The sequence below is a fragment of the Arvicola amphibius genome, chromosome 4, assembly GCF_903992535.2.
Source record: "Arvicola amphibius chromosome 4, mArvAmp1.2, whole genome shotgun sequence".
Taxonomy (NCBI): domain Eukaryota; kingdom Metazoa; phylum Chordata; class Mammalia; order Rodentia; family Cricetidae; genus Arvicola; species Arvicola amphibius.
In genome coordinates this window covers 111597162-111623811 of record NC_052050.1, presented here as the reverse complement: position 1 = coordinate 111623811, position 26650 = coordinate 111597162, and the positions used below count along the sequence as shown (strand labels likewise).

The 26650-nt window shown below is 44.5% G+C and overlaps 2 protein-coding genes across 2 annotated transcripts; one reads left to right on the top strand and one right to left on the bottom strand.

The window, feature by feature from the left end:
• The first annotated feature begins 1077 nt into the window (after positions 1 to 1077).
• Tmem192 (transmembrane protein 192) lies at positions 1078 to 18716 on the top strand. Its single transcript, XM_038328905.1, has 6 exons — positions 1078 to 1156; positions 9024 to 9170; positions 11298 to 11562; positions 14619 to 14753; positions 15990 to 16092; positions 18351 to 18716. Exons 1-6 carry the CDS (start codon positions 1130 to 1132, stop codon positions 18472 to 18474), a joined length of 801 nt encoding a protein of 266 aa, XP_038184833.1. The 5' UTR covers positions 1078 to 1129; the 3' UTR covers positions 18475 to 18716.
• A 7-nt stretch (positions 18717 to 18723) lies between these two features.
• LOC119811594 (tripartite motif-containing protein 75-like) lies at positions 18724 to 26510 on the bottom strand. Its single transcript, XM_038325500.2, has 4 exons — positions 25106 to 26510; positions 22013 to 22110; positions 19519 to 19679; positions 18724 to 18883 (listed from the first exon to the last, which is right to left on the bottom strand). Exons 1-4 carry the CDS (start codon positions 26508 to 26510, stop codon positions 18724 to 18726), a joined length of 1824 nt encoding a protein of 607 aa, XP_038181428.2.
• Positions 26511 to 26650: the final 140 nt, after the last annotated feature.

Here is a 26650-nt window from a genome sequence, read left to right as displayed (position 1 = left end):
AGGACCTGGCTTTGATTCCCAGCACCCACATGGTAATTCATGACTGTCTCTCACTGCAGCGCCAGAGGATCCAACGACCTCTTCTGGCCTCCCTGGACAACAGGCATGCACATAGTGCACAGATACACATGCAAGCAAAACACTCACACACATAAAAACAATTTTAAAAGAATACTTTGTATATAAAACAAAACTCATGGGGTTGATGTGTACACTAGTAATGTCAGGTGTCAATGGGTAAAGGCCAGAGGACCAGGAATTCAAGGCCGGTTTCAACGTACATCAAGTTCTAGGTCAGCATGAATAACATGAGACCTTGTTTTAATTAAAAACAAAATTCAGGCTGGCAAATGGCCCCTGCTACCAAGCCACATGGTAAAAGGAAAGAAGTGACAGAATCTTGGGCAAGGGTGGTGGCACACGTCTTTAATCAGAGCACTCAGGAGACAGAGACAGGAGAATCTCCGAGAGTTCAAGTCCAGCCTGGTCTACATAGTGAGTTCCAGGACAGCCAGAACTCTTTAGAGAGACCTTGTCTCAAAAAGAGAGAGGAGAAGGGGGCAACAGAAATAAAACCCCTAAAACACCTAACGTCTTTGCTCCTCTGTGGAGACATCTATCAAACGTGCTATAGAAACTGGAATCTTTATTCTAGTCCAGTCTGTCTACAGGTGGAGCTAGGATTTTACTGCATCTTTTTCCAAAGATAGAGCTATTGCTGCAAACAAAAAACTGTGCAACAGAAATAAGCTAATGTTTTAAAGAGAAGTGTTTGCCGAAAATGTTCAAACGGTCGCACTAGAAATTCGTCCTTCAATTAGCAAATCTCTGATAAACAGATGAAGCAACGGTTTAAGGACTATGCGCGTTCCCCCCCCCCCCCCCCCGCCCGGCAAGAATCGCCTGGGCTGGTACGCGGCCGCTTGGGGTGTCGTGCGGGAGGGCCACGCCCCTGGCTGCTGCTCGGCCGATCCTGGTAGGGGGCGTGGCCTTGGGCAGGAGGGGCGTGGCGGGCGCAGGAGTGGGTGTGTCCGGGGCGGGGGCGCGCAGGTCGGCGAAGGTGCGACGGTCCGGGGCCGCGGCGCCCGAGAGGTCAGGCTGGCGGGGCGCAGGCGTGCAACGGCGGGACATGGCGGCGGGCGGCAGGCTGGAGGACGTGAGTGAGGCGCCGAGCCCTGTCCCCGCCATCCTCGCTTCCTGTGCCGGGCTCAGGGGGCGGAGACTGCGGGCTGGGCGCTACCCCGAACCGCCGCGGCCTGGACCCGAGGGGACGCTGGGGGACGGGGTGACCTCCGGGCGGGGACGGCAGCCCGGACGCCTTTCCGGGTGGAAGTCGGAGGGACGCGGCAGGGTGGGCGCGAGGGTCCCCTCAGTCGGCGGCTCACGTGCGGCGCGCGTCGCTGGTTCCGGAACTGGGAGCTTCACGTGACGCGCGCTGGCCTGATAGGCCTTCCTGCGAGGGAGTGACAGGCCGAGCGCGGCTCGCCGTTCCCCCGGTGAGCCCGACTCCCGTGGGCCCTCTGCGGTGGCAGGAGAGGGCCGGGGAGCTGGAGTGGCTGCGGTGCGGGGGAGCCGAACTCCAGCATCCCTCGGGATGACCGGTAGCTCTCATCTCCCCCAAACCCAGATTGGAGAACAACAGTGTCACGTGCTGTTTTGAATGTAGGCATGGTAGGAACAGAAAGATGTTTTAATCTTAGATGCAGATTTAACTTTTTTTTAAGTATCCGGTGGCCCAGTTCATGGTGTAGCCAGTGTAGAATGATAATACAATTGCAAAAATCTTGTTTGAAAGCTTATTAAGACAGTGTGATTAAATGTTTATTTGAAACTGGGAGCCGGGAGATACTTTGGGAGGGAACACGCGCTTAAAAATCCCAGCCCTTGAGAAAGACAAGGCTGACATTATGTTAGCACACTGCCCTGAGCTAACAACTAATAAGAACATTACCGTAGTCTTAGTCCTAAAGTACATCAAGAAAAGCAAGGTTCCAGAAGTATCTATCAGAGCTTAGATTCTGTGTACTGGTTCCTGGAGTCATTTATTTTAGACTTGCTATGTAGCCCTAGCCGGCCTGGTCTCATTAGCCTAGCCTGTCCTCAAATTTGCCGAACTATTCCCTGACTTGACCTCTTTAGTGCTGGGATAACGGGTATACCCCATCACACCTAACTAAATTTTCTTGATGAAATAAATATGTGTTTAACATTAAGACTACAAAATAAATCTAGTTTTATTTCTTTTAAGTGAGAAAATGGAAAACTGATTAATACATAAAAACTTCAGAGGGCAGCTCAGAGTGTCTTCAGTGACAGGAGTCCTTTTCGAGTCTACACTGGGGTGACTGCAGCTGTCACCTTACCTAGTGTCCATCTTTCCTTTGCCTTTCTCGTGGAAAGCAGACTGGACAAAGCATCTTTTGTTCTCTGACTATTCTCAGACCAAGAGAGGGAGAGGAAGAATATTTAAAGATATTGCCACAGAGTTTTTGGTTTTTTACAGGTTCATACTATGTAACTCAGGCTCACAGTGATCCTTCTGCTGAGGCTTCCCATATGCTGGGATTATAAACAAGCATGGCCACGATACTTGGGTCCCAGTAAGGCTTAATGCAACATTGTCATCGGGTCCCCAAAGGAAGCAGTTACTGAAAAAACAAAAGTCAAGAAATAGTATCTGAGCTAAAACAATAGGTAGTAATTCACCTTGTGTAAGTAGTGGAAATGGGTTGGGCCTACTTGGTAGAGTTCTTACTTGCCTAGCTTGCTCACAGCCCTGAACTCAGTCCTTAGCACCACCACATAAGCCAGGCATGGCCCTACACATCTGTAAGCCCAGCTCTGAGGAGGTAAGGGCAGGAGAGTCATAAGTTCAAGGCCACCCTTGGCCTTAGAGAGTTGTAGGCCAAGATCGAGGAGATGAAGGAATAATTTGGGGTTATGAGGATGTAGCTCAGTGTCAGAGCATTTGCTTCACATGCAGGAGGTCCTAGGTTTGGGGAAAAAAATTTAAAAAGCAGACTTGTAAGAAGAAAGAAAAATATGGGACTAATGATAGTAGATGGAAAGTGACTCAGAAACAACACAGAAATAGCTGGAAATGGCAAAGAGAAAATCAGACTTTTCTACATGTCCAAAAGCTTGAAGTTGACCCAGCTCCACCGTCAGATGATGAGCTGGGACTGAGTTGGGGAGACCGTGATGGTTTGTTGTGGCAGGTGTGGTGGGGGAACAACTGGAACAGAGACGGCAGGGTTCCCTGGGCCTGAGGAAGAGGAGTGCTGACAGATAAGGCCAGGAGAGTAGAACCCGGCTCTTCCCTAGCACAGCTAGCCGGGTGAATTTGGGCTCCGTCCTGAGGGTAATGGGGAGACACAGGTTTGGGGAGGATAAGCTCTGGACAGCAGTGAGAAAAATTCCTGAGGCCAGGATACCGAAAGGTGCTTAAGAGAAATGCTAAGAGCCTGGGTTAAGACACAGTAGGATGGATGTTAGAAATACCAGACAGGCGATCTATAAAGAACAGGAATAACAAGAGTTAGTAGAAGGCTGGAATGTATCTCAAAGACAGAGCCCTGGTCTAACGTGGAAGGCTTAGTTCCATCCTCAGTGCCACAAAATAACTAGCTGGTTAAATAATAATCAAATCCCAGAGCCCAGGAGGTGAAGGTGGGAAGATCTTGAACTCAAAACTAGTCTTCAGTACATTTTGAGATCCTGTCTTGAGACCCAAAAATATGAGCCTATTTCTTCCTTGTCTGAAGGTCAGAGAGTTTGAAGTTGCTCAGTTGTTAACAATCAGGGCTACACATTCTGAATCAGGATGTGGTTACTTGGTTCTTTTGACATGAAGATGGGAGATCTATTCCATCCTGACAGATGGTCAGGACGTGCAAGTGTACTTCTGCTCCTTTTGTAATATGAGGTTTCCTGGGGAGTGACTGCCTCCATTTCTTCACTTTCTAAACAACAGAATGCTAATGATTTGATGTCTCAAAGTGTTAAAGCAATTAACTGTTCTCCGTCCTTTGTATCGTGTTAAAGCAGTCTTTTGTTGCTTTCTTCCCCTTTTGTATTAGGGTATAAAAGCATATGGAAAATTAACTGCAGACAATTTCAGTATTCACTGGAATGCCCTCCTGGTACTATTCTGTTTTTCTGTTTGATTATTTTTAAATGTGTATTCATATTCTTTACTAATATTTCTGATCCCCACATCCCTGCCCTGGCAAGAGGTGTTTTCATCTAGGCTGGTCTCTGACTCTGTCTCCAAAAAGGGGGAAAAAAAAGCTGATAGAGGCCAGACACAGTGGTACCTGTCTTTAGTCCCAGCATTGGGAGGCAGAAGGAGGTGGGTCTATGAGAGCTTAAAGCAAGTCTGGCTACCTAGTGAGTTTCAGACAAACAGGGTTACCTTGATTTTTTTTTTTAATATAATGACTCTGGGTGGTGGTGGCACATACCTGTAATCCCACCACTTCTATAGCAGAGGCAGGCAGATTTCTGAGTTTGAGGTCAGCCTGGTCTACAGAATGAGTTCTGGGACAGCCAGGGCTTCAAAGAGAAATCCTATTTCAAAGAACCAAAACTAAAACAAAATAAAGGCTCACTTATTGACTGCTCAGTCAGTGCCTGTTCTTAGTGCAGTACTAAATGGTTTCTGTGTAGTAATCCATTTAATTTTCCTACTCAAGATTGGGCACAGGTGCTATTATTAGTGCTTTTTTAATGAGGAGGAAACAGGCTGGAGAGGTTGCTTGTTGGTTAAAAATGCATGTAGTTTTGCAGAGGCACCAGGTTCAGTTCCCAACACCCACATCCCCTGTATCACCATGTTTTGTAACTCCAGCTCCAGGGATTCTGGTGCCTTCTGCTGACCTCATTTGCCACTCATATGTATGTGGTATGCATACAAACCTACACATGAAATGAAAAGTCAATCTCAAAAGGAAAGCAAAAAACCAAAGATGAGGAAACTGAGAGAGAGAGATGCGATGCAGCTCACCCACAGCCGACACGCATAGGACTTGAATTCTATCTCAGTTTAACTTTTAGCCCAGAGTCACAGCTCTTACCCCTCTAGTCAGCATTGGTCCTGCTTCCCTGTGTCCTTATTGCTTTTCCCCATGAGCTTGAGTTGTGAAAACCTTGATGGGGCAGCTGACCGATCCCTTGTCTGAGGGGCGTGACCCCTACGGGGCTCCAAATACCTTTAAAAGATCCGTGTTTGTTTGTTTTCCTGTGCTCCTCGCTGGAACCTTGGCTTTTGTAAGTTCCCTTTTCTTTCTTTTATTAAAGCTGAATATTATATATTAAAGCTAGTCTGGTTAATCATAATTGCCAATTGACCATACCCCTTCAAAAACCCACAAAGACAGATGTGGAACATATATTGATTCATGCACTAGTGTTTGCTGAGTATACCCCTAAGACAGACAAGCAAGAGGTGGGGAACTGGTAAATCCCATAGTCTGCCAGGAAAGGTAGATAAATAGGAAGGCCTTGGAAAAAATAACAAAGGAGAAGCAAAGACTGGTCATTATTGGATAGTATGACAGGGAAGCTACACATGAGGCTTTGGAAACCAAGACATGACATGCTCCAGATCTCAGGTGTCCAGGAAGGCTCTCTGGGGGAATTTCCCCATCGGAGCCTATAGGCGTGCTCAGAGGTGAGGGGCAAGTTGCCAAGGTTCCACGTCCTTCAGCTAGAGAACATGCTTGAGGAGAGTGTTGAGAACAGAAACAACCAGCATTGTAAGCCAGCCTGGTGATGCGTGCTTGCTATCCCATTACTCAGAGGCAAAGGCAAGATGCTCACCACAAGTCGAGTTGAAGCCAGCAAGTTCCTGGCCAGCCAGACCTCCCGAGAGAGACCCCCTCTCAAGAGACAGAATCATCAGAATTATACCACAGATTGTGGCAAATAAATTGGGAGCTTCCAAGTAATGTTAGTTGTACGATACAAAGGGTACCAAAGTGAGCAACACCCCAAATCTGGGTTATACTTTAGATTTCCACATTTAAATTTAGTTCTGCATATTGAACCCAGGAACTCACACATGCTAGGCAAGAGGTCTACTATTGAACTGTTTTCATCCCTCATATTCCTTTACTCTGTAAAATGAAGTGTGTGTGTGTGTGTGTGTGTGTTAATTTATTGTGTCTCTATGAGTATTTGGACTGTATGCTTGTATGTGTACCATGTACATGCCTGAGGAAGTCAGAGGAAAGTACTAGGTCCCCTGGAACTCAGGATCAGGGATTACACTTGGTTGTGACCTCCCATATGGGTGCTGGGAACCAAACTCAGGTCCTCTAGAAAAGCAACACGTGCTCTTAACTGCTGAGCTATGGCTCCACCCTTCTTTATTCTTCTTGAGACAGGATCTCACTAACTTGCCAGCCTTGAGCTCATTATGTAGTTCAGGCTAGCCTTCGATGGCCTCTGCTCCAAGTGCTGAGATTATAGCAGGGTCTACTAAGGGTTTGAGACTGAGATGTGCTTCGTTTGTGTGCAGAAGAAAACGGGAAGTGATGTGACTGCAGAAACAGCACCTTTAAACATGACTGACATTTTTAGGTTACCACAGGACTCAGCTTCTGTTCGCTGCTTCAGTGACTGACAGCTAGACGTTTTTGTGGAGACTGATTCCTACAACTGATGTCTCCTTAGGTTCCACTGGCTGATGATTCTGCTGGTACTTGGAATATTTCTGTTAAAATCAAAAGCTTGTTTTAGTCACTTTTGGGGGGATGGGGTGGTGCTGGGGACAGACCCCAGTGTCTCACACAGGCTAGGTGAACGCTGACCACTAAGTTCCCCCCCCCCTCCCCAGGTCAGGCTTTCTATAAGGCATTCTTCATAAGGCCAATTTCCAAAGTACTGTGGAATAGCAGGCAGTTTAATAGCATCTGTGGCCTAGCGTGGTGGTGTGTGCCTATATTTCCAGTGGGTAGAGGCAGGATAATCAGGAGTTCAAATCTACCTTCAGCCGCATAGTGAGTTTGAGGCCAGCCTATGTATGCAATGTATGACTTGATCACATCCACCCCTCATCCTCCCTATGATTTCACTCTTCCCCCTGCATGGTTCCCTTACCACCTTTATGTCCTCCTCCTTCTCCTCTCATTTTTTAATATAATTTTTATATTAAGATGAGCCTTTAATCTGCTGCCTGCCTGAACATGGGTGTGATACCATCTACTTGAGCATGGTCAATCTGGCAGCAGCCAAACTCCTGAAAAAAATTACTTTTCCTCCCTCAGCAGCCACCAATTGCTCCTTGGCTCGGGCAAGGCTTCCTAACTGTACATTTTGAAGGTTTAATGAAATTGGTTGAAACTGGACATGGTGGCATATACCTGTAACCTCAGTACTTGAAGTGTTTGGAGACAAGAGGATTGCCTTAGCACAGGAGTTTGAGACCAGCTTGAGCAAAACAGGGAGGAAACCTTATTGCAATTAAAACAAAAAAGTGGGTTGCTTAAATTACAGCATGTATTACTTTGTTCTTGAGTTATCGAGATAATGGAATAGTTGAGCATGGTGCTGTACATTCTTAATTCTGGATTCCAGAGGCAGAGGCACATGGATCTCTGAGCTTCAGGCTAGCCTGGTCTACATAATGAGTTTTAGGACATAGAGGGCTATACAGAGAGACCCTATCTCAAAAAAAAAAGGAAAGAAAAAAAGAAAAAAGAAAAAAATGAATAAACTACTTCTAAGTGTGGTGACACACCTTTAAATCCCAGCACTTGGGATGTAGAAGTAGGTGGATTTCTTTGAGTTAGAGGCCGTCTTGTCTATAGAGCAAGTTCATTCTAGCCAGGACTAAATAGGGAAACCCTGTCTTTAAAGAAAAAAAAAAGTTCTTCCATTACTTGGAAAGCATGAGTAGGAAGCCAATCTGGCCTACATTGTGAGTTCAGAGTCAGCATGGGGTATAGTAAGTGGAAGGCCCTGTCTCAAGCCAGGCTTGGTTGTACACAACTTTAGTGCCTACACTCAGGAGCCAGACACACCTCTGTGAAAGATTCTGTTTTATAAAAGTTTTACCAGCTGGGCAGTGGTGGCACACACCTTTAATTCCAGGCAGAGACAGGCAGATCTATGTGAGTTCAATATCAGCCTGGTCTACAGAGTAAGTTCTAGGACAGCCAGGGCTACACAGAGAAACCCTGTCTCCAAAAACAACAAACAAAAGAAACAAGACAAAATTTTGACAAGTCATAGGGAATTAACCTAAAGGTAGGTAATTTTTCAAAGTTGAGTTTAGGTGGGGTCTGTTCTGCCTCTGATGTGTACGGTATTTTCTCTTGTTGTGTGTGGTGCTAAGGCATAGGAGCCAGGACCTCATTCGTGTTGTGTGTTGTGGAAGATCTCCACTACTAAGCTATTCCCCAGAATCCAGGGGGGGGGGGTTGTTTTGTTTTTGCGGTGCTGGGAACCAAACCTATGGTGTTACATATGCAAGGTGAGCACTCAATTTCTGCACTATAGCCCCAGCTGATTTTGTTGTGCTCAGTATCCTAGGCTGCTACCAGCTTCACATTCTTGATTACTCTGTCTTACCCCAAATACTGAGATTACAGTTGTGTGACACAAACAATACAAAATCATCCAGGGTTAAAAAGTTCCAGGTGTGACGGCTCCTGCCTGGAACCCAGCATTCATGAGGCTAGGACAGGGGGACTGCCGTAAGTTGAAAGCTACCGTGTGCTACACAAAGCTTCTATGGCAGCATTTACAGTAGAAGATCTCAAATAACCTAAAATGTTCATTGAAAATAAGCTGTATCAGTTGTGTCTTAGAAACATGATCCAGAACCAGTCATGGTGTTTCATACCATTAATCCCAGTACTCAGGAGGCAGAGGTTCGAGGCCAGCATGATCTACTGAGTGAGTTCTAGGATAGCTAAGGCTAAACAGAAAAATTCTTTATTGTAAAAACAAAAGAAAGGAAAGAGAAATAGAAACATAGCCCAGAAAGTGTTGGCTGTAATGTGTGTGTTGCCTTACAGGGTTCCTTGGATGTCCTTCAAAGTATGGATGATGACCCCCTTCTGGACACCCAGCCTCTCGCACACCACTCCTTACATGCTCACTTTAGACCCAGATTCCATCCTCTTCCCACGGTCATCATAGCGAATCTTCTGTTGTTTATACATGTGAGTTCACTGCAGAGCTAGTGTTCCTAAATCACACGAGCGTGCAGGGGGAGAGATGGTCTAGTCATAAGATGCTTGAGGACTCGGGTTCATCTCCAAAAGCCATGTGAAAACCTGGGGGTGGAGAGCATTCTCGCAACAATGGGGAGGTGGAGAAAGGAGGAACCCTGAGGCTCTGTGGCCAGCCTAATCTGCTAGGAGGTGACCCCAGACTATCCTGAGAGACTTCATCTCCTGATCAAAACAACAAGGTAGACGTCTCCCAAAGAACAGCGCGTGCACTGTTCTCTGACCCCAGGTGCATGCACATGTGTGCACACATGTACAGTGTATGAGCTTTGTGGGGGCATTTGGGCTGCGTCTGTCAGTTTTTAAAATGTAAATATTTTCATACAGACGCAAAGAATTTACTGTAGAGATATTTGCACATGTGTAAGAGCATTCTTAGTGGCAGTGGGATTGTCACACTAAGAAATCACGAGATACCCGGTGTTTCTAGGACCACTGCTTTCTCCTCGTGCATTCCGGGCTAGCTGGTCCTTGAACAGAAACATCGACTGCCTATAACAGGGTGAAGGAGAGAAATTGTCCTCTGGTGTTTACATTCCTGCTTGAGCACAGTGCTCAAACACAAGATCAGTAAATTTATGAGTAAAGCCAGGCTTGGTGGCACACGCCTATAATTTCAAGCACATGGAAGGCAGAGGCAGGCAATCTCTGAGTTTAAGGCCAGCCTGAGCTACAAATCAAGTTCAGGCAGGTCAGAGCTGTATAGTGAGACCCTGTCTCAAAAAACAAACCTGTCGGTAATGTTGATAATTAGCAGGCAGAGGCCAGAAAATCAAAGTTAGAAGTCAATCTGGCCTTCATGGGAAGGCCATAGTATTTGCTAATTTTATATACTAGCTCATTCATTAGCACGTGTGCAGATCCATATTAATGTTAATTAATTGAATCTATATTTAATGCTCTGTCCCTCCCTTTCTAAGTTTCCTGTTCATCAGGCTACACTAGAAGTAGACTGCCCCAGAGACCGGCCCCAGGAGACTGGTGGGGTTCAGGAGAGCACATCCAGCCAGCTCTGCATTCACTGACTGCTCTCCCTGTCACCTCTGAGACCCCTGCTCCACAGCTTCTTCACCTTACAGGGTCGTGGCCTCTGTCCAGCGTCTGGGCCAGTCAGTGATAATGTCTTCAAGGTCTTGGACTTGCACATGGAATACTTTCTTTCCCTTAAATCAAGGTCTCAATTTGTAGAACTCTGAGGCCTACCTGCTTCTGCACATACTTTCATTAGTTGTTAACATTTTATTTAATCCTGTGGTGAGGGAGGAGGAGTGCAGATGTCCTTGGAGGCTAGAAGAGAGGTTCTGACCCCTGGGGCTTGGGTCAGAATCCTCAGTGGTGCAGGGGACTGAACCCTTGTTCTCTGCCAGAGCTGTTTGCACTCTTAGTGCTGAGTCAGCTCTCCAGTCCGTACCTGCTTTTGAGATGACAGGCACTTTAAAACCTGACATTTGATCTCCCTATATCGCCCAGGCTGACATCGAATTTTCCATCCTCCTTAGTGCTAGGGTGGCAAGCATGTGTCTCTGTGTGCAGCTTCCCCAGTTTTTCAGAATGCTTTCGGTAAAACATGTTTTCTTTTCGGTTTTTAAAGGCAGGGTTAATGTGAATCTCTGACTATTCTGTAACTCACTTTGTATGCCTGCCTAGCCTCAAACTCACAGATAGCCACCTGCCTCTGCCTCCCTGAGTGCTGAGATTAGAGGCGTGCAATCACCCACTGTAATAAGTTTTCTAATCATTTGTAGAGTAGGGTGGCATAAGTCTAGGACATGGCACGTGCTATTTCCTAATGCAGGCGTTTATGCTAATTTCTTTATTACATTGATGTGTGAGTGTGCACACTCATACCTGGTGTGCATGCAGGGATGTGTGCCACAGCACACAGAGAAGTCAGGAGAACACACAGGGCTCAGTTCTCTCCTTCCACCATGGAGATCCTGGGAGTCAAACTCAGGTTGTCAGTCTTGGTGACAAGTGCCTTTACCCCCTGAGTCCTCTCACTGGCCCTGATGGCGACCTACGTATTTAACGGGAATCCTACTGCTTTTCCTTCCACAGGTTGTGTTTGTTATTTTAGCATTTTTAACAGGGGTGCTGTGTTCGTTCCCTGATCCCAATGAAGACAAGTGCCCAGAAAACTACACCAACCCACTGAAAGTTCAGACAGTCATAATCCTTGGAAAAGTCATCCTGTGGATTCTGCATTTGCTTCTTGAACGCTACATTCAGTATCACCACAGCAAAGTCCGAAGTCGCGGCTATTCCCAGATCTACAGGTCTACGAGGCATCTCAAAAACCTGGCTCTCATGATCCATTCTTCTGGTAAGCCCTGCATCTCGCAGCTCCTCTTCGGCCTGAGTACCAAAGGCGATAAAAGAAAAACATGTGAAATTAGATTTTATAATCAAACACATTCTCTCTCTTTAAATTAACTTACTTATTAAACATGCATTGGTGTGAAGGTGTCAGATTCCCTGGGCCAGTACTTCCAGAATGGTGATTTGACTTGTGGGTGCTGGGAATTGATCCTGGTCCTCTGGAAGAATAGCCAGTGTTATTAGCCGCTGAACTACCTCTCCAGTCCCCAAATATATTCTCTTTTTGAGAGTGATCTATATTGTAGCTCCTATTCTGAATTTTTCTTTTGGTGGGAAGAATGATTGAAACCAAAACTTTGGGTATGCTCGGCAAGCTTCTGCCACTGAGCTGTGGCTCACCTACCTTTTGAAACTTTTTACAGTCTTTGTGGTCTTGCGATAGGATCTCACTTTGTCTTGTGTGGGATTTTTCAGCTTCTTTATGTAGGCATTTAGTGCTATGAACTTTTCTCTTAACACTGCTTTCATTGTGTCCCATAAATTTGGGTATGTTGTGTGTTCATTTTCATTTTTTTAAGGAAGTCTTTAATTTCTCCCTTTATTTCTTTTTTGACCCATTGATAAATCAAGTGAGCATTGTTTAATTTCGATGTGTTTGTGGGCTTTCTGGAATTAGTATTGCTGTTGAATTCTAGTTTTAAGCCATGGTGATCTGATAAGATACATGGGGTTATTCCATTTTTTTTGTATTTGTTGAGGTTTGTTTCATTACCGTGTATGTGGTCATTTTTGAGAAGAATACATGAGGTTCTGAGAAGAAGGTATATTCTTTTATGTTTGGATGGAATATTCTATAGATGTCTGTTAAGTCCATTTGAGTCATAACATCTCTTAGTTCCTTTATTTCTCTGTTAATCTTTTGTCTGACTGACCTGTCCAGTGGCGAGAGTGGAGTGTTGAAGTCTCCACTATTAGTGTGTGGAGTTTAATGGATGATTTAAGCTTTAGAAGTGTTTCTTTTATATATGAGGCTACCCTTGTATTTGGAGCATAGATGTTCAGTATTGAAATTTTTTCTGGATACATTTTTCCTGTGACTAATATGAAATGTTCTTCTTTGTCTCTTTTGGTTGATTTTAGTTTGAAGTCTATTTTGTTAGATATTAGGATAGCTATACCTGCTTGTTTCTTAGGTCCATTTGATTGGAATTTTTTTTTCCAACACTTTACTCTGAGACGATATCTGTCTTTGAGTTTGAGGTGTGTTTCTTGTATGCAGAAGGATGGATTCTGTTTTCGTATCCAATTGGCTAGACTGTGCCTTTTTATAGGTGAGTTGAGTCCATTTATATTAAGGGATGTTAATGACTAGTGATTGCTATCTCCTGTTAATTTAGTTTTCATTGTTGATGATGTTAATTTGTGAGTTTTTTCCTTTATTGGCATTTGCTGCTATGAGACCCTCAATTGTCTGTGCTTTTAGATGTAGCCAACTTCCTTGGGTTGGAGGTTTTTTTCTAGTATTTTGTGTAGGGCTGGGTTAGTGGCTAGGTATTTGTTAAATCTGTTTTTGTCATGGAATATCTTGTTTTGTCCTTCTATGGTGATTGAAAGTTTTGCTGGGTATAGTAGTCTGGGCTGGCATCCATGATCTCTTAATGTCTGCATAATGCTTGACTATGACCTTCTGGCTTTCATTGTCTCCAATGAAAAGTCAGGTGTAATTCTGATAGGTCTGGCTTCATATGTTACTTGGCCTTTTTCCTTTGAAGCTCTTAATATTTTTTTTATTCTGTATGTTTAGTGTTTTGATTATTATGTGTCAGGGGGACTTTTTTTCTTTTTCTTTTTTTTATTTAGTCTGTTTGGTGTTCTGTAAGCTTCTTGTATCTTCATAAGCATATCTTTCTTTAGGTTGGCAAAGTTTTCTATGATTTTGTTAAATATATTTTCTGTGCTTTTGAGTTGAATGTCTTCTTTTATACCTATTATTCTTAGGCTTGGTCTTTTCATGGTGTCCCATATTGCCTAAATATTTTGGGTTAAGCTTTCATTAGATTTAATGTTTTCTTTGGTCGATGAGTCTATTTCCTCTATTGTATCTTCAGCGCTTGAGATTCTTTCTTCCATCTCTTGTATTCTGCTGTTCATGCTTGCATTTTTGTTCCTGATTGTTTTCTCATGATTTCAATTTTATAATTCCCTCGGCTTGTGTTTTCTTTATTGTCTCTATTTCAGTTTTCAAGTCTTGAAAGTTTCTCTTTCATATGTTTAATTGCTTTTTCTTTGTTTTCTTTAAGGGATTTGCTGATGTCTTCCAATTTTTTTTGTTTTTTTTTTTTTCCTACATTTCTTTGAGGGAATTTCTCATTTCCTCTTTAAGAGTTTCAAACATTCTCCTGAAGTTATTTTTCAGGCTATTTTCTTCTGCTTCATCTATATTTAGTTGTTCATGTCTTGCTGTTGTAGAGTATTTAGGTTTTACTGGTGTCATATTGCTCTTTGTAGTGTTTCATGTATTCTTACCTTGTCTACTCATGTTTTCCTGTAATTGGTGTGGTTGGGGCTGTTTGTGATTCTGGTTATTAATCTACTAGGTGTCAGTAAATCTAAGGCTCAGATGGTTGTTCCTCATGGTACAGTCAGTGCCACAGTTCTAGTTACCCCATTGGTCACTTCTTGTTTCTGGAGGTTGCTCAGTGCTCGTGGACTTTGCTCTGCTCTTGTGGAGTTTGCTGTCTCAGGCCTTCTCTTGCCTAGGTTGTCAACTCAGACCTGTTCCTGTAAATGTCACTGGTCTGCATCTGTCTTGACCTTCAGGGTGTGTTACATATAACAACACAGTTCTTTCCTTTAGAAAGTCACAAGGGCTTTAGGATATTGTATAAGTACGTACATAAGTAAGCAAACAAATAAATAAATAATAAGGGCCTTAGGAAATTGGATCAGTAAGTACCTAAGTAAACAAATAAATAAATAAATTGTGGAGATCAAACCAAAAGGAATTTGCACTGAGAGGACTCCAGCATCCCATCCCTGCTGTTTCCCTTCCTTCCTCAGGCAACACAGCCCTCCTGCTCCTCCTGTGCATGCAGCATTCCTTCCCTGAGCCCAGCAGCCTGTACCTGGAGCTGATTCTGGCTGTCCTGGCCCTGGAGCTGATCTGCTCCCTGAGCTGTCTGCTGCTCTATGCAGGTGAGAGTGGAAGCCTCCGTCCTGTGACCTCTGCCTGCCTCTCCTGTCACTGCAGACACAGCTGTCACTATTTAGATAGCAGCCTTCAATCGCTGAGGACTCCTTCAGCTCCTCTGTCTTTGACATCTGACCACTTCCGGTCTGCTGTCCTTCAGAGTAAAAGAAGAGACAACAGCTCCCATTGAGTTCATTTTCTCCCCTCCTGTCAGTCACAGATGTTGGGAACTTTGAGCTGCAGAGGTGGCTCAGCAGTTGAGAACACAGACTGCTTCTAATCAGGTCAGGTGCTCACAACTGCCAGTAAAGCCATCCCAGGGGACCCGGTGCCTCTGTCTTCCAGAAAGCACAGGCACACAGCCTTATACCCACAATTTTAAAAGCTTTAAATAGGGAAGTATTTTAGTTTCCTGTAGTAAACCTTTTGCAGAAAACAAACAACAAACTTCTTTCCTGTAAGGTGGTGGTTCTTAGCTTTCCCAATGCTGTGACTCTTTAATACAGTGCCTCATGTTGTGCTGACCCTCAACATGAAATTACTTTTCTTACTGCTTCATAAGTGTAATTTTGCTACTGTTGTGAGTTGTAATGTAAATATCCAGGATATCTGATGGGTGATCCCGTGAAAGGTCATGACCCACACTTTGAGAACTAATGCTATAGGGTAACCAGTGTGACTCTGAACTTGTAGCCAAGTCTCTGCCTCTGCCTTCCAAGCTCTGGGATTATAGCTGAGTCAGCAAGTTAGGCCCTGCGTGTGTCTAAATTTGGCATCTTAATTAAAAAGAATGACCAGGCCTAATGGCACACACATTTAATCCCAATACTTGGACGCAGAGCCACATGGGTCTCTTGAGTTTCAGGCCAGCCTGGTCTACATAGTGAGACCCTGTGTCAAAAAAAATGAGTAGTCACTTCATGATGTGGTCGAGAGAATGGAATGACGTCATCCATCTAGGACAGTCAAGCTTGTGCCCCACGTGTTGTAGATGTCAGCTTAATGTTGTTGTTATCTTGTTACTAATGATAATCTCAATATTCCCTGAGACTAGCCCTTGCTTAGTAGACTTTGATATGTGTAACTGTGTTGATAAAACATCGTTTTAAAAAATATACTCATTATGCAATCTCTATATATTTTCTATTCAGAAAGAGTAACCACATAGTATTATTTGATAAATAAACATAGAAATGTCTTCAGAACTAGGTAATCTGATTAAAATAATTTTATTATTTCAGTGAAAATTAGGAGATTCAATAGATCCAAACCACAGCCTGATGTCCTTGAAGAAGAAAGAATGTATGCTCACCCCAGCAATATAGCCTCAGAGACTGGCTTCAGGTAAGGCTTGAAGAGGCAGCACAAATCAGAAAGCAGTAACTTTCCCTTCAGTCACCTGATGGTCCGTGTCTGTCATTCTGTCTACTTGGGATATCCTCAAGTGGGCATGGTGGATCCCTTGCTAGGACAATTTAGGAAGATCTTGACCCCAAATAATTTTTAGTAAGTTTTTATAAAGTCAGAGGCCCTACGTATGAGTGTCCCAGTGCATCCCTAGTGTCTCTCTCTCTCTCTCTCTCTCTCTCTCTCTCTCTCTCTCTCTCTCTCTCTCTCTCTCTCCCTCTCTCTCCCAGACAGACAGACACACACAAAGAAACATAGGAGACTCAGGTGGGAGGACCCCAAGTTTGAGGCCAGGAGATAGAATTTTATCTCAGAAAAAGAAGCATTTTTTACTATATAACATTACACATTACTGTAATATTTTTACAGTCATAGTAGTTTTTGTTTGGAAACAGGATCTCACTATGTAGTCCTGGCTGGCCTTGAACTCACAGAGATCCCTTTCCTTTATCCCTTAAGAGCACAGGCATGGAAACTTCTAGATCTACCATGCTTTAAGGAGCCTTCAGTCCTGAACAATCAGATTGTTTGCAATCTTTTTGTTATAAATAATATTCATTCAAGAACAAAACCCATATAAAATTCAAAACCAGCAAATATTGTTCCCATGAAAATGGAACTTAGTATATGAACTGTAATGGGTGACCTTAGCTTAGTTGTGAAAACTAATTGTAAGATGATCATGTAGGTTCTGAATGTGGATTTAACATAAAACTGTAATATCATTCACTGAATTGAGAGGATAGATATGTGGTGTGAATATGGAATGGGAAAAAGTAGGAACTAAATCCTGATCTTTGTCGTTTGTTTTCCTGGGGCTTGGGATCCTATCTCACTACAGGTTTGAGACTGGGCTCTTGCTTGTTGTATTGCTATGTAGCCCAGAGTAGACTTAGCTTCCTTAGTACTAGAACTCACTATGTAGAGCAGGCTGGACTGCAGTTCACAGAGATCCACCTACCTCTTGCTGTGTTCAGTGTAACCCAGGGTGTGAGTTCAAGAACAGCCAGAGTCACTTACAAGAGATCTTGTATGATTGTATATATGTATGTATCTGTGTATGTGTGTGTATGTATGACCTAGAAGTTGCTAGCTATACCAGGCTGGCCATGATGTCACAGAGATCTGCCTGCCTCTGCTTCCAGAGTGCTGGGATTAAAGGTGTGCACCAATTGTTGACTTTACGTGATTTTTTAAAAGTTCTTCCTTCTTTCCTTCCTTGCATCCTCCCTTTCTCTCTTCTCCTCTCCCCCTTCCTCTCTTCTTTCCTTCGTTTTTGGTTTTTGTAGGCAGTGTTTCTCTGTGTAGCCCTAGTTCTCCTGGACAGCTGCTTCAGAGCAGTGAATTAAAGACTGTGCTACCATCACCTGGCTCACTTCGTGGTGGCTTTAAATTGTAAAAACTTTTTTTGTTTATGTTTGTTTTCAAGAGAGTATTTCTCTGTGTATCCCTGGCTGTCCTCAAACTCGCTCTGTAGACCATTCTGACTTCAAACTCATAGAGATCCCTACCTGCCTCTGCCTCCCGAGTGCTGTGATTAAAAGTGTCTGCCACAACCACCCACTTTAAATTATAAAACTTTAAACAGCCGGGCGGTGGTGGCGCACACCTTTAATCCCAGCACTCGGGAGGCAGAGGCAGGCGGATCTCTGAGTTCGAGGCCAGCCTGGTCTACAAGAGCTAGTTCCAGGACAGGCTCTAGAAACTACAGGGAAACCCTGTCTCGAAAAACCAAAAAAAAAAAAAAAACTTTAAACAAAGCCGGACGGTGGTGGCACACGCCTTTAATCCCAGCACTCGGGAGGCAGAGGTAGGCAGATCTCTGTGAGTTCAAGACCAACCTGGTCTACAAGAGCTAGCTCCAGGACAGGTTCTAAAGCTGCAGAGAAATCCTGTCTCGAAAAACAAACAAACAAAAAAAACAAACAAAAAAAACTTTAAACAATTTTACAGGCCAAAAACTAGCCTAAAAATAAATAAAAATGAAGACAGTATGTACAAAACACATTGATTTTCAGAGCAGAAGTCACTAATTTTATTCCTCAAAGACTGGTCTTGCAATATTCCTGATGTGTGAACCTGAGGGAAAACTCTGGGCAGCTGTGGCTTACTGAGCACTGCTGAGGACTCAGTTGAAATGAAATAAAATCATGTTGATGAATCCGGGTAACCTGTTTCTATCCTGATTTCTGCAGGACTATTTCAAGCCTAGAAGAAATTGTTGAAAAGCAGGGAGACATAATCGTATATCTGAAGAGACACAACGCCCTGCTCAGTAAGCGGTTGTTGGACTTGGCCTCTCAGCCATCTAGGACATAGAGGCTCTGGGTATGACAGCTATCAAATCCTCAGTGACTCCAGACTGCCCGAAGTTACCTTCATGGTGTATGCTGGGAACATGAGCCCTGGGTGGTTACAAACATTTGGGAAACTTGAGAATATTTTGTATGGTTTGAAATAATTTAACTCCTTGACTTTTCTGGAATCTAAGCTGTAGTTGAAGAACTCTGGAATAATGTGGCTCTTTGTAAAGCAATTGTGCCATGACAGTCTGCTGTAAACAGTGTTTCAAACCAGTCCGTTCTTGCCACAGTCAGCTGCTGAGAGAAGACATCGTTCCTGGTGCTCCCTGTTTTCTTCTAGAGTCTCATGGGCATTTGGTATGAGTGAGGGCAGATCAGGTGAGGGAAAATCTGTTGTGGTTTGTTTGCTGGTTTGTTCTCCAGAGCTGGGGGCAAACCCAGTGCCTCACACAGAATGAGCAAACACTCTGCCTGTGAGTCAGTTGTACCAGGATTTCCTTCTGCTGCTCATGGTGAGTCACACCTGTAGTCCCAGCTCCTGAAAAGCTGAGGCAGGAGGATCACCACCAGCTCAGCCCACAGATGAGACCTTGCTCCAAAAGCACAGAGCACTTTCCTCAGTATAGGACCGATCTCACCAGGACATATGCAGTGCCCGTTCTGCAGTGTATTGTTGAGAAATACAGTGTGAAGAATCCTGGGGCAGCAGGAGACCCAGTGGAGAGGGGGTGACACCTGCTATGTGGGGAGAGCTACGACTGGCAAGAGATTTAGGAAATCATCTGTCATTTACTGTACCATTGCCCTTCTTCAGGGAGTTGCCATAGATCCCTCTGCTACACTTTGATTTACAGCAAGTTCAGTTAGTTGAGCATGGTGGCCCACAGCTGTCATCCTAGTACTTGGGAGGCAGACACAGGAAGTTCAAGACTAACCTGGTCCAAATAGTGAGTTTCAGGCCCGCCAGAGCTACAAAGAGACCCTTCTCCCCTTTGCTTTTCCCAAAACACAAATATATATATATATATAAAATAAGGGTGTCTTTGAGTTAAAATTTGACCACATAGTGGTAGTATGATGGTTCAGTTTGAAAAGTGCTTGTTCAATAAGGCTGATGACCTGATTTTGAGCCTGGGAACCAACCCATGGTGGAGGAGAAACCAACTCCTGAAATTTGTCTTCTGACCTTGAAACTTTCAACATGTTAATCTTGTATGTGCACTGACACATATCACACACATGTCACAGAATACTACATTTTTTCATTGTCTAAATAGGAAAAAGACACTTTTTGGTCTTGCATTGTAGCTCCAAATTGTGATGGGTTTAACATGTCAAGTCCATGTATGTATAGGTATTATCAAACAGATAATTCTTACGATGAAATGAAAATTTTTTATGTGGCATTGTTTCTGGTTTTATCCTAGAGCTCCTTTTAATCAATTGGTACCTTCGTGTGTCACCTTAGGAAGTCTTTGGATTTTGAGATAGGACCTAATGTGGCTGTCGCTGGCCTTGGATTCTCTTGCTTCCTCCCTCAGTTGCTGAGATCATGGATGTCAGGTCTCTATACCTAACGTAGACTTTTCACAGAGGGCGTTTGAGTGAGATCTTTGTTCTGAAGCCTGCTGTGTTTAGCCTAATACTCAACACTTTATTTGCAGAGCCAAACATAATTATATAGTGAAAAGACGGATACCACCTGACAGGCCAGGACTGTTCATTTGATCCTATGAACTCTTGCTTGTGGACAGTAAGTTCCTGTTTCCTTTAGATACAGCCATTGCTAGACAGTCTCAAGATTTTCCTCCCCCAAGATAAAAACACACATGTCTTCTGCTGGTAACACGGTTGGGTCTCCAAAAAGTAATAACATTCACATATTGAACTTACACAATTTCCAGGGGCTGGAAGGATGGCTCAGTAGGTAGGTGCACATATGGAGCTTGCAGAAGGTAGAGTTCAGTTTCCATACCCAGGTTGCCGTTTCTTTGAATATGAATGAAATTGGTTCCTATTCCAATCTGTGACCTTTCATGACTCTCTTGTGACATGCATCCCAAATCCTTTGTTCATCTTTCTCCTGGGATATTCTTGTGTGATGTTTTGGTTCTTGTTTCTTGAGGCAAAGTATCAGATAGCCCAGGCTGGCCTCAAAGCCTGTGTACCCAAGAATGATACGGAATTTCTGATCTTTGCACCTCCACCTGTAAGTGCTGGGTATATAGGCATCCCCTTCTTCAACCCCTTCATGGAACAGGAATTGAGCTCAGTGCTTCCTTCACACATGCTCCCAACTGAGCTTCACTTTCAGCCTCTTTATTCTTTCTTTTTTCTTTTTTTGGTAAATCTTTAACATGCTTATTTTTAATTTAATGTCTTTAATACAATTAGTGTTTAATTTTGTGCCTCTGCACAGAATAAAATTTCTTAATATATATATTCCTTATTTTATTAAATTTTAATTTAATAAACATTTTTATTTTAAATAGGTTTCAATTTTACTATGTTTGCATGTATGTTTTACCTGCTTATATGCCTGTGCAGTGTGTAGGCCTGGTGCCCATGGAGACCAAAAGAGAGCATCAGATCACTGAGAACTAGAATTACAGGTTGGGAGCCATCATTGAGTGCTGGGGATGAATCCCAGGTCCTTTGGAGAAGCATCAAGGCTCTAACCACTGAGCCATCACTCTGGCCTCAGGACACTGATTCTTATCTCAACTCTACTGCTCCAAACATTTATGTTTTACCCTGGCAGTCAGAGACCTTTCTTTATGTAAATTATTGTTATATGTCATGTGTATGGTATTTTGCCTGCATGTGTGTCTATGCAGCATGTGCTTATCTACTGCCTGAGACGGCCAGAAAGGGCATTTAATGCACTGGAACTGGAGATACCGAGGGTTGGGTCATCATGGCATTGCAAGGAATTGAACCTGGGTCCTTTAGAAAAGCAGCCAGTGCCTTTTAACCACCAAGTCAGCTGTCAGCCCCAGAGATCTAAACCACACATTAGGTCATGTTCCTGTACACATGATTCCTTGTCAGATAGAGGCCTGACAGAGAAGGGCCTTAGAAAATCAACTCCTCTTCCCTCTCCACAAGTTCTCCGGGTTCTCTGCTGGCTCTGCTTTGATCTCCTTTGTGTTCTCACTGTTTTCACCTCAGGGCCTGCGCACCTGTTTCTCCCTGTGCCAGCATGGTCAACTCTCACATATTCTTTCCTTCCTGTGTGTCGCTTACTGAGGAAGCCCCTCTAAAACTGCAGCCATGTATCATGAAGCGGTGGCCATGCCCATAATCCCAGCATTGGGAAGTGAAGGTAGGAGGGTCAAGTTCAGGGCTATCTTGGTTACACATGGAATTCAGTCAGCTGGGACTTCACGACACCTCATCCCTACTAATAACCAGCTGCAGCCTTGGTGTTGGTCCACAGCTCAGGGCAAGTGTTTGCCTAGAGCATTAAACCTTGAAGTTGGTCTCTACCCAGCACTGCCCAGTCAGCCTTCAGTCCAGACCACAGCCTCCTGGAAATGTTGGTGCATGCTCACCCTCCAGGCTGCGGCCGTCCCCAGGACCTGTGTCAGGTGGCTCACACTGCCTGCTCTACCTCCAGCTCCTGACAGGGAATCTGACAGCCGCTCCTGTCCTGGCACGTGCAGACACCTAAATACAGATATGCGTGCGTGCGCGAACGCGTGCGCACACACACACACAAACACACACACACACACACACGGAAATCAAAAGAAATCATTTATAACAAAAGAAATCCACAGGGAACTGGGCATAGTGTCTCAGTAATTCCAGTACCCAGGAAGCTAAAGGACTGCTGTGGATCTGAGGGAAACCCTGTCGCAAAAACATCCTACCAAATCATCTGCTAGCCCTGCCTGTTCCCATGCCTGTAATGTCAACATACAGCAAGTCCAGAGCTGGCATCCTGCTCTACTGTAGAGTGAGTCAGAGGACAGCTTGCAACAACAGAAGACGCTTCTAAATGCTAACTTAAAATGGGACTTTTTCACCTGTGCCCAGCTCCTGAGAGCTAAGTTGGAGACAGAGCCTTTGGAGCAAAAAAGAGCTAGAGACTAGGGCCTTAGGGGCAAAGAAAAAATGCAGAACACCTGTGTGCATGAGTATTGCTACTCATGGCCTCAGCAGGGGTGCTCTGTGGGCATTTACTGCATGAGGAATAGTACACATTTCTACATTATTTTTATGTGTGTGAGTGTTTTGCCTGCATCATATATGTTTATGTATCTACTTGGGAATGTCTAATCCCTACACTGGCCAGAAGGAGGCATCTTATTCCCTGGAACTAGAATAGATTCCTGGAACTCAAAGTTTAGGGAGAGAACCATTCCCAGCAAGTTCTCCTGTGGCCGTTACTTGACTGTCATGGCACAGGGCCACCAGTAAACACACACATAAATGTAATTTTAATGAAAGGAAGTTGACTTCTGGACCCGAGCGACAGCTCAGTTGGTAGACAGCCTGCTTGCCTAGTAAACATGAGGCCCTGGGCTCTCTCCACAGTGCCTACAGCTCAGGATGGTAGCACAGGCCTATAATCCTAGCACTCAGGAGATGGGACCAGGAAGTGCAAAAATCCACTACCACCCCTAACCCCCCAAAGCAAGAAAACAGATTCTCCTAATTCTGCCTCCTAAGGACAGAAATGAGCCATGAGCCACCAAGCTGGACATTGAAGAATTAAGTAGAGGGGGATGGAGAGAGAGCTCAACGGTAAGGAGCACATGGGCTGCTCCCCTGAGGTGCTGAGTTCAATTCCCATCACCCTCATGGTGGCTGACAACCATCTATAGTTGGATCTGTTTTTTTCTGGCATGAAGGCATACATGCAGATAGAGAACTCATATACATAGACATAATAAAGGAATACATATTTAAATAAAAGAATGAAGTAGCCGGGCGGTGATGACGCACGCCTTTAATCCCAGCACTTGGGAGGCAGAGGCAGGCGGATCTCTGTGAGTTCGAGACCAGCCTGGTCTACAAGAGCTAGCTCCAAGACAGGCTCTAAAGCTGCAGAGAAACCCTGTCTCGAAAAACAAAGAAAAAGAAAAAAAAGAATGAAGTAAAAACTATGAGAAGAGTAATAGCAACAAGCCCCGAGGATAGAGTCATTTTCATTTTATTAAAACTTCATGGATAAAATCAGTACATTCATGGGAACCTTGTCACATTTCAACCTGTAGTTTTCAACCATCAGGTGACAACGACCTTTTCAACAGTTTGTCTCCCCTTCTGGTGACAACATCTCAGATTCTCTCACCCAGCATTTTCCTCCTCTCCCTTCTTTCCCTCCTCTACCATGAACCAATCAGGGGCTGAAAAGGCTCACAGGGTAAAAGTGCTTCCCTTTGCAAACCTGATGACCTCACTGCTAAATGCAATCCCAGGCCATGTGATAGAGGAAGAGAAGTGACCTCCACACCCTCAACTATAGTCAGTTAGCATGTCTGTCTGTCTCTGTCACATATACAAACACACAAATTTTTAAAATATATAGATACACAGAGGCATTAGCCTGCAGTGCCAGCTACTGGGGAATGGGTGTGAAGGGCGAGAATAACAAACTCAAGGGTAGCCTGGACACACTGACAAGACAACAACAAGGTAAAGCAGGGTCGATGCTGTGAGGTCAGTGTGGAGAACATGCACAGAAGCTCAAGGCCCTGGACCTAATCCCTAGTGCTGGATCTGAAGGACGAGGGAAGGGGGAAATGGGGAAAGGAGGGAAGAATGGAGCCAGGGCAAGGGAGGGAGAGACGGAGGTTAACATTGATGATCTGATTACTAAAACAAAAACTCGGGAAGGTTTAAAGCTTTTAGAATTCTGCAACTGTTAATCCAGTTGCTTATGAATATTTCAGGAGTTTCTGAGATTCTGAGGAAACTGGGGTATCTTCAAGAACAAATTTGAAAAGCTGGGCATTTGTGACTCAGGATAGCCGAGCACGAATCCAAAGTCAGCCTCTGCTTTGTACCAAGATTAAGGCCATCCTAGACTGCATAAGACCCTCTCAGATATAAAATAAATATACTCTTAAAACTCCCATCACATTCTGAGGTGCGATTGGCCTGTGATACAGGGCTGTGATTCGAGCCACCTGGATGTGCTGAGCCAGGAGGGACAGCAGAGTTAATTAAGGCTAGCCTGGATGACTCCCCAGGACAGTCTCTAAGATGACAAAGATGTGTGTGGCTCTGTGGTCCATCATTTGCTAGGCATGGGATTTAATAACAAAACTTCAGATGTGAGACACAGAAATTAAAAAATACACCTGTTGCCCGATGGGTTGATCCATGGCTGTAACCCAGAGCACAGGAAGCTGAGATAGGCATGCTGACAGGGGTCGGCCTGGACAGCCTAGCAAGTTCCAGACCAAACTGGGCAACACGGGAAGAACTTGCCTTGAAAAAAGATAAATGAATAAAAGAGAATGTGGGTACAGCACTCACACCCATAATGCTATCAATGATGTATAGTTTGGAGGAGCACAAATTCAGAGTCGTCCTCAGCTGTACAACCCTAGGGACCACCTGGGATGGGAGCAAGGGAGTATGGAGTCTGAACTAAATGTCAGAGTTAAGACCACCTGTGGATTTTTGCTCACCATCTGAGGCAGAGCACAGCCTAAGTGGTTCTGAATGAAGTTTCAGGTGGAAATAAGGGCAAACGGGCTCAGTGAAAGTGTCCCTGAAAGTGTAGATGTGAGATTTCTCAGGCATGCTGTAGAAGGAGACCTCTCCCAGCTCATAGTCCAGGAAAACGCCAATGGTTCTGGGTGTTGTGACCTTCAGCTTAGAGTTTGGGTCAGCAGCTCCTGAGACCACAAAGCAGTCACCCTGCCAGAGGATCCTCCAGCATTCCAGAGGGGCAGAGGAGGACCATCTTGCTCCAGGGGGCAGATTGGCTTGGCAGATACCAATAGCCCACTCGGGCTTCTTTCCCACCTTCACCTCCCAGTAATGTCTCCCGGAATTAAAATTTGGAATCCCCAACACAACACGACTCCTGGTAAACCTTTTTGAAGATCGTGGAAGACCTTGTCTTTTCTTTAACAATGTGACACATTTTCTATCCTCAGACACAAGCAGGTTTGGATGGGCTGTTTCTGGGTCTAGAGTTACCTGAACTGTAAATTGCTGTATCAGTTTCTGCAGAGCTGAATACTGAGGAGGAAAGTTGTAGGCTTCTCTTCCTATCTGAGCTGGGACAATGTCGGGGCTGCAAAGACTCTCAGATTTCTGGTAGAAGTCCTTGACTGTCGACAGCATTTCTACATCCGAGAGCTTCCTGTTCTTCTCCGCATTGCTCCTGAGACTGCTGGCTGTGGAAATATAGTGTTCTAATGCTGCTATGTTTTCACTAAGTTTCTGCTTGAGATCCCTCTCCTCTTGCTTTAACCTGGAGAAAGCTTTCTGCTGTTCTCCATCTAAAAACCGGCTGAGCCTCTCAAATTCAGATGTCAGTTCTTGCTTCTGGGCTTCTGTCTTCTTTCTCAAGGCCTTGATTCTTTCACTTTGAAGGTCTTTTAAGTCTTGAATCTCTATTATGTTCCTCTTGATGGACTTAATAAAACCGCAAAACTTTTCGCTGTTCTGAGAGGCAGCCTCTGCAACGGGGGTCACCTGATGGCTGCTGTGGCTCCCAGGCCCGATGCACTGGTCACACAGCAGCTGCAGGTCCTCCTCACAGAAGAAGGTCAGAACCTGGTTGTGCTGCTCACATCGAGTGCTGGTCTCCTGACTGTTGTTCCTGTTCGTCTCGCTGTGGTGCTGCTGGGCCATTTCAACCATGCTCCCAAGCTGGACATTGGATGTGAGATTCCTCACTTGGCATGGCTGTCGACAGACAGGACAGGAGAACCCACCTTGTGGATCTTCACTGAAGGACGTGAGGCAGGTATGACAGAAGTTGTGTCCGCATTCTGTGGTGACAGGGTCTTGCAGGTCATCATGACAGATGTTACATTTGGTCTCTGCCTGGAGTTTGGTCAAGTTCGATGCCTGTGACATCAGGCTGGGAATAAAGGTCTGGACCTGGGTGGGCTTACTTCTGACCCTTGGCTCTGGGGTGCCCTGCAGGGACAAGCTGACTCAATTGTCCTGCAGTTTTCACAGTCCCTCCTTGAAACAGCTGTCGCCCAACCGTTGTG